Source organism: Phasianus colchicus, chromosome 4 (genome assembly GCF_987193195.1).
Source record: "Phasianus colchicus chromosome 4, bPhaCol1.hap1.1, whole genome shotgun sequence".
Lineage (NCBI taxonomy): Eukaryota > Metazoa > Chordata > Aves > Galliformes > Phasianidae > Phasianus > Phasianus colchicus.
In genome coordinates, this window is record NC_143439.1 from 69981676 (window position 1) to 69989495 (window position 7820).

Here is a 7820-nt window from a genome sequence, read left to right on the forward strand (position 1 = left end):
CTCAGCTTTGCTTTGCAAAGCGTTCAGCTGGAAATCATCTGGGAAACGTGATGTTTATTCCTTGCAAATCCATCCATCCTTCATGAAAGGGAGGAGAAAAGAATCATCTATGTGCAACGTGCCTATACCTGCAGTTTGTCAGGGGTCAAAGAAGTGTCTGTGCAGCTCAGGACTCACCTGCTCCTTCCAAGATCTAGGAATTTAATGTGCTCTCCTTCTCTTTTCACTCCCCCCTGCTCTGGAAATAACAGACTGAGCAGGGCTATGACTGGTGGTTGCAAACAGCACAGAGAATACACTTAAAAACCACCTTACTCATATTCTCAGAACCGGATTGACTGTCAGATTTGGGGTCAAGCATGATTTTCTGTCAGGTCAGGGTGTTTTTCACCCCCTTCTGCAGCACAGGGTGTGGTTCAGCTGCTGTGATTATCTGGATATATCTCAGTTCATTTTCCTGTAGCTGCAGAGGTCTCAGACTGAGCGGCACCCCAGGCTAGCCAGTTCATGCATAGATTAGTCACACAAGAACTAATTAGGCTTGATACAGAGCCATCCAAGTGAAACTCAATGACCAACATTATATAGGTCAGACAAATTGATCCGGGAGTTGCTTGATGGTTTGCAGAATGGCAGGCCAGAAGAAATTAATTAGATAAAGCCTTCAATTAACAGGCAATACAAACAAAAAATTAAAGAGACGTCTGGAAAACGGATGAGGCTTCAAAGCTTGGTTTAGCTTTTATTCCAAGCTTCAAGATCTCTGCTCTCAGCTTTCCAAAAGGCCAAGGAACCAAAAAACAGGAGCAAAAACCTCATTTCAGGGGACAGGTTTGCTGCCACACTTAAAGCTCTGCATTTTCAGAGACATCAGCACAGTGCAGAGGCAGTAAAATAATTTCACACAGTAGCTGTGAGTCTGCACTTATGCTATCAGAGCTCTCAGAGAAACAGAGCAGAACTTTGCTCAGAAAACAGAACTCTTTCCTAATCTGGATATGAAGCACCACTATCATATCATTACAATGAATACTGTGAAATCTTTCAGCACCTCGGCTTTCTAGGACCTAATTTTACAACCTCCAAGTAGAAACCTGCTCCTTTCTGAAACTATGCAAATTTCCACTTGCTCAGAGCAAATAATTTCTCCCTGATAAGCAATCTTTTGCCTATCACAGCACGTTATATTCAGTTCTATCAGATAAGCAAGTCCATCAGTGTAACACCTGGGCTGACAAGTTTCGAGGCAGTCCTCAAGACAGCAGGGAGAGCAGAGCTCCACCTGCTGCACCCTTAAGCACCAGCTATGCTTTCCTCGACGTTTACAGCATCCTTCACCTTCCTGCAAACCCATCCTGTGAAATTCAATGTGAAAGTGACTCAAAATGCAACAGGTGGAAGTTGACTTGGTGTTCCTGAAGCAGCACTTTTGCACGGTGCTGCTTATCCTACAAGGGCCCGTTTCCAAACAGATATGCCACACGTGTGTCAAACCCAGCAAGGCTGCCTTTTTTCTACCCTCAGCAGAACAAGCCCAGGCATGAGCTTGCTGGAACCTTGCTGCTTGAAGTGACCTTTCTCAGGAAATACAAAGTCACAGCAGTTACCTGGTCACTGGCCCCTGAAATGATGAGCAGCCTATTTTTGATGATGTTAAAGGGTAATTCCGCGAGTGAGAGCACAAAGAGCTGTCATTCCCCAAGTCTCAAACATTCTAAGGAGGGCTACCACCACTTCCCTAAGGTCAAGCTTCCCTTGTTTCAAGTTCTTTCCATGTAATAGGATACATTCAGTAGCAGGACCACAGCAGCTTCCTTTTCTATCTAAGACAAAGGAAAACAAATTCCCCTTGAAGACTTAATCTAGCAGAAATCCAAATACACTGTAACCTCAGCAGTTGTGAGAAATAATTTCTGTTGTGCAAGGAGAATGAAATCATCCCCACACACTGAAATGCCATAGAGGAGTTCTTACTGATAGAAAACAGGCTGTCCATTTTCTTCAGGCAGACAGTAAAATGAGGCGAGACCAATAAGGAAGTGTCACAGAGATGACGCTGAAGAAGTGACTTCAAAACAATTACATTATTCTCAGTATAAACTAATTGTAACCAGACTGCTCAAAAATAGCATGGAAGCTTCCTGAGGAGCCAGATAATTTAAAACAACAATTTGGGCTTCAATTTAGTTAGGATTTTATAGGCTTGAGAGGGAGAGAAAGAGAAATCCTCCCCAGCCTCACAGCTTATGATTCGTGTAAGTTACTACACAAGTCAAGCTCAGGAAATAATTCATTTCCAGCAGTCTCATCTCTCTGGGGCAGGAATCACACAGTTTTCCCAGAAGATCAGCTCTAAGCAATGAGGAATCAAAATGATCAGGGGTGTGAGCACCTCTCCTGTGAGGAAAGATTGAAGGAACTGGGCTTGTTTAGCTTGGAAAAGAGAAGGCTCTGGGAAGACCTCATTGTGGCCTTCCAGTATTTGAAGGGAGTGTATAAACAGGAGGGGGAACGGCTGTTTATGAGGTGGATAGTGATAAGACAAGAGGGAATGGTTTTAAACTGAGACAGGGGAGGTTTAGGTTAGATATTAGGAGGAATTTTTTCACTCAGAGGGCGGTGAAGCACTGGAACAGGTTGCCCAAGGAAGTTGTGGATGCCCCATCCCTGGAGGCATCCAAGGCCAGGCTGGATGTGGCTTTGGGCAGCCTGGTCTGCTGGTTGGTGACCCTGCTTTTAACTGATCAGTATAGACTCTTATGACTCTGTGCTTGCACTAAAGGTATTTTCTCCCTATGGAAAAAAACAAGCAACAATAGTAAAGCTACCTTACTGCCCACAGCAGAAAGACAAACAACCAATGCCACAGTGCCAGGCTCCCCAGTGCAGGCAGGCAGAAAACCACTGGAGAGAGCCCAGCACAGCGCTGACTGTGATGATGGGCAGCTGGAACAGGGAAAAAGCTGAGAGCCCTGGGGGCGTTCACCTGGAGAAGAGAAGGCTGAGAGGGATCTGATCCGTGCTTATCAATAATAAACGAGTGGCTGCCAAGCAGATGGGGCCAGGCTGTTCTCAGCAGTGCCCAGCATCAGGACAGGGGGCAGCGGGCACAAAACAAAGCCCAGGAAGCTCTACAGAAGTACGAGGAAGAGCTTCCTCGCTACGAAGGGGGCGGTGGGGAGGTACCCAAACCCACCTGGATGCTTTCCTGTGCGCCCTGCTATGGGGAAGTGCTGTATGGGGGGGTTGGACCGAGGGTATCTCCAGCCACACCGAGGTGGAAATGCTGCATCATCCCATCCCCAAACGGAGCTGCGTGCTCAGCGCTGGGATGGCCGGGAGAGGAACCGTGCCTATTGCAGGGGAAGGCCCGAGGCGAGGCCTCACCCCCCCATACACACACCGTAACCATAGAGATGCCCCTCGCCCCCAGCGCAGAGGAGAAGCAGAACTCGGGGCTGCGATCCCGACCGTACCGCCGCCAACCCACCTGCAGGAGCCGAGCGGCTGAAGCGGGTGGCGAAGAAGAGAAGGACGGCGAGAAACGCGGCCGCAACGGCGAGAAGCACCGCGTCCATCCCGAGCGCCGGCACGGCCCGCCCCGCCGCAACCACTGCGTCCGGGCAGAGGGGGGAGGGAGAAGGGAAGGGGGGGGGGGCGGCTCTTGGTACGTTCCGCCCCGCCCCGCCCCGCCCCGCGAGGGGGGGAGGCGCCTCAGGCGGAGGGCGGGCGCGCGGTCGTGAGGCTGCGTGTGGCGATCGTTGCTCTGTTCTAAGCTAACCGTGCCTTGGGTTGGAATAGACCCCAAGGATCATGAATTTCCATATGCAGGGCCACCAACCTCCGCATCTGGCACTCGCCCAGGCTGCCTAATGCTCCATCCAACCTGGTGATTGAGCAGCGCAATGGGATGGAGCACCCATAGCTTCTCAGGGCAGCTGTTCCAGCACCTCACTGCTTTCTGTGAAGAATTTTGCCCTGATATCCAATCGAAACCTTCCCTCCTTAAAGCTTAAAACCATTCCCCGCTTGTCTTATTTCTATCTAGCCCTTATCAGACAGGGAGCTGTTGGAGAGGGTCCAGATGAGGGCCATGGAGATGATGAGGGGGCTGCAGCACCTCCCCTATGAGAACAGGCTGAGGGAGCTGGGCTTGTTCAGCCTGGAGGAAAGAAGGCTGTGGGGTGACCTCATTGCAGCCTTCAGTACCTAAAGGGAGCCTATAAACAGGAGGGGAATCAACTCTTTGAAAGGGTAGATAACAGCAGGACGAGGGAAAATGGTTTGAAGTTGAGGGAGGGGGGATTTAGGTTGGATGTCAGGGGGAAGTTCTTTACAGAGAGGTGCTGGAACAGCTGCCCAGAGAGGCTGTGGATGCCCCGTCCATCCCTGGAGGTGTTCAAGGCCAGGTTGGATGGGGCCCTGGGCAGCCTGGGCTGGTATTAAATGTGGAGGTTGGTGGCCCTGCATGTGGTGGGGGGTTGGAGCTTCATGATCCTTGAGGTCCCTTCCAACCCTGGCCATTCTGTGGTAACCGAGTCAAAAGTTGATTCCCCTCCTTTTTATGACCCCCTTTTGAATACTGGAAGGCTGCAATGAGGTCACCCCGCAGCCTTCTCTAGGCTGAACAAGCCCAGCTCCCTGAGCCTGGCTTCACATGCTCAGCCCTCTGACATCAATGCTGCTGTCCTGCCAAGTGGAGCATCCCAATGACAGCAGGCGTGGGGTCCTGCACATGGGGAGGAAAGATAGCAGGGTGCATCAGTCCAGACTGGGGGCTGAGCCCTGCCTGCAGGGGAGGTCCTGGTGGTCCCTTCCAACCCAAGCCGTTCTATGATTCTCTGTATGACAGCCCAAAGCAGTCTGGGTGCTCAAATATCCTGCAGCCATACACCAGCACATAGCAAGTAAAATGTATCCAGAAAGAATTATCACTGCATTATTGCATTATTGCACTGCATTATTGCAGTGATTTTACTTTTGTTTGTTTGTTTGATTGCCTAACTTGCTGTCATTTCTGCTCTGCTTGTTAGCAGTAGGCTGGTGTAAAGGGAGATGGTTGCTCCTGGATGCTGTTTTGTCATCATCCAGCTAATGGCCTTGGTCTGCAGCCAGCCCTTGTTTGTGCGAGTGGTACAGCGTGATCCCTACAGCCCTTAATAGCATGGTCATGTTAAAGATGTGCTGTCATCTAAGCCTCGGTGGGATGCAGAGGTAGAAGATGAGTTTTTCCTGTAGGTGTCACCATTATGCCATATAGAAACAGCTTCAACTCTGCAGGAGATTAAATAGTGACTCAGTTGCTCAGCTGTTTGGTTGTGCCACCTGGGTCTTCCTCAGAACCATGTTACATCCCTGGGGCTCTATCTCTCAGATGGCTTTCTATATTTTTCCTTGTTTAGATCTTTGAAAGTCCGTCTGGTTCCTTTAATAAGAAAAGCATTCCTCTGATTTCTTTCATATCCCAAGGGCTTTGAGGCTGACTCCCTACCAAGATGCTAGGAAAACCTATGTGAATTAGCAGGGCAGTGTGAAGGCTGTGATGAGTTGTGGGTGTTAGCGAGTTAACCTCATCCCACTCAGCGCAAATACTGCACTACAGTGGGAATGAAGCAATCCCAAATCTGCAAACCTAAGCGATTTCCTCATTGCTTGATCCTGAGACTGACAGTTTTGGGGCCAGGAAAGAATTGTGCCCTCAGCCCTGTGGCCAGCTGGCACAAAATGCCCTCTTCCTTGCTGGTCTTGGAAAGTGTCTTGCTTTCCAGAAGAAGGTGACTAGATGTGAGCTGGCTGCTGGGAGGTATTCTTGGACTGTTCTGTAGCTGGGAATTATCTAGGAAAAAGCAAATGAGCACCACAATTTGTCCCAGGGAACTTGCTCACAGTTTTCCTGCATAGATGATTATTTTCCAGTGCTTCAGCATGCCCAGATTTACAGTATAGATGTAACTTTTGTGTAACAACATATTTACAGGGTGAAATAACACTTTTCTGTGCCTGCTCCCTGCCACTTGGATATGTACCTTTGGTATTCTTCCAAACACTCAGCCATAAATGTGTTAGCGAATGGATGCATTTCTGCATCCACTCCTTTGTGCCAGCACCTTCCAGGAAGCACTCAGAATGGCAGGATCAGATGGTGGGAGGTCTCCTATCAGTGTGCCAGAAATGCTGTGTGTATTGAAAGAGCTACAGATGTATTTTATTGATACAATGAGCTGATACCTTGTACATGGGAGTGACCAACTGGGACTGGGGTGAACCAAGTGTTAGCTCAGCACCTCCTCCAAGCATCTATAGAGCCACAACTCCAATATCAGCTAAGCTTGCTCCTTTACCTTAAACAGAAAAATCTGAATAGAAGTAACAGCCATAATCAAAACACAGTCTTAGATCTTGTTAATGAAACTGCAAAATTAAGACGTGTGAAAACAAGCTAAAGGAAAATTACGTTCTGTTTGCGTTTGTTTCTTGTGCTGGAGTTACTGAAGTTTTTGTGTGCAGAGATCAGTGTGTCAGGGCTCTGCTGTAGAGCAGAACAGCAGCTCTGAATGTGGCTCTGGGCAGCTTGGTCTGGTAGTTGGTGACCCTGCACATAGCAGGGAGGTTGAAACTAGATGATCATTATGGTCCTTTTCAACCCAGGCCATTCTATTATTCTATGAACTTGTTTCTCAACATGGGACAGTTCCTGTTCATTTTCGTCTTCCTGCTTTAGAGTCCGTGGCATATCAGGAAGTGCTCTAGTTTTGAAACCATCACAAGGTTTGCCTGATGGTAATGTATTTCATGGCTGTTCATTTCTGCTCTGAAGATCTGAGTGCCTGCTCATCCCAGCTGCTTCTGGGACAGATATTCAGATATTCCCAGCTGCTCTCTGAGACAGATATGCACCTGAGTGGTGCAGGCAGTAAGATCTGGAGATCAGCTCAGGGCCTCTTTTTCCTTAAAAGCTGGGGGAAGATCTGAGCCAAATAATGCCATAAAAATAGAAATTTAAAAGCAACCCAGTGAGGCTCAAGATTTCCTGGAGTGAGTCTTCAAAAGTATTTGGAGGTGGAGACTGCTGTGCTTATAGGGGATTAAAGACAACACATTCGTGAAGCAAAATCCGTAGGACTGAAATTCCGAGGCTCTCCTCCTGTGTAGCTGCAGAGGAGGATTTACCTTTGTGGTGTGACTCAGCCCAGCAGGCAGGGTGCTGGGTTAAGCTGCAAGAGCAGTGTGGGTGAGAAGTGATTCTCCACCATTTCTTGGTGTGTACTGAAACAAAAGCAAGACCTTAATGAAGCCAGGCAGGGTGTGCAGGTTTAAATGTCCTGCCACGTAACTGGGGCTGTCCCTGATTAGTGCATTAAACCTCCTGGTTCGGGAGTTTGGCTGTGTGAGTGTCCTTCTACCTATTTGTCTGTGCTGTTTTATTCAGATCTTCTGGCTGCAAATTGTACAGCATGGCTCCTAGGTAAAGTTTCATGGAAACAGAGGCATTCCCAAAAAAAGAGGCACATTCCAGACTTTCTGCTGGAAATCACCCACAACTACAGAACGCCATGCAACTCAACTGAGCTCGCTCAACACCAGGGAAGTTACTATTCTGTGCCTGGCATTTTGTGGCTGAACATCAGAGATAAAATCATTGACCTTCTTCACAAAGTCAGTCCTGGGGAGGACAGCCATGACACCAACAGCAGTATTATTAACCTCCAGTAGCTGCTATCGTTCTGGATATCTTTCATCCAGAGTGGCTGCGGTGGCACAGCCGCTTCCCCCCAGCCTGGCCTGCCAAGCTGTTTGTTCCAGCTTTAATGAGCTTCCTG

General features: G+C 48.6%; 1 protein-coding gene across 2 annotated transcripts in view; it reads right to left on the bottom strand.

Moving 5' to 3' along the window:
- Positions 1-3631, bottom strand: part of DDRGK1 (DDRGK domain containing 1) — a 29512-nt gene extending 25881 nt beyond the window's left edge. The window contains exon 1 of one of the 2 annotated variants that reach the window (XM_031588153.2): positions 3491-3631. In XM_031588153.2, coding sequence (XP_031444013.2) covers positions 3491-3578 — 88 coding nt within the window. In that variant the 5' untranslated portion in view covers positions 3579-3631. Of the gene's footprint in view, positions 1-3196; positions 3394-3490 lie in introns of those variants that run through there. The other variant, XM_031588154.2, reaches the window with a different exon arrangement.
- Between the last annotated feature and the right edge of the window lie 4189 nt (positions 3632-7820).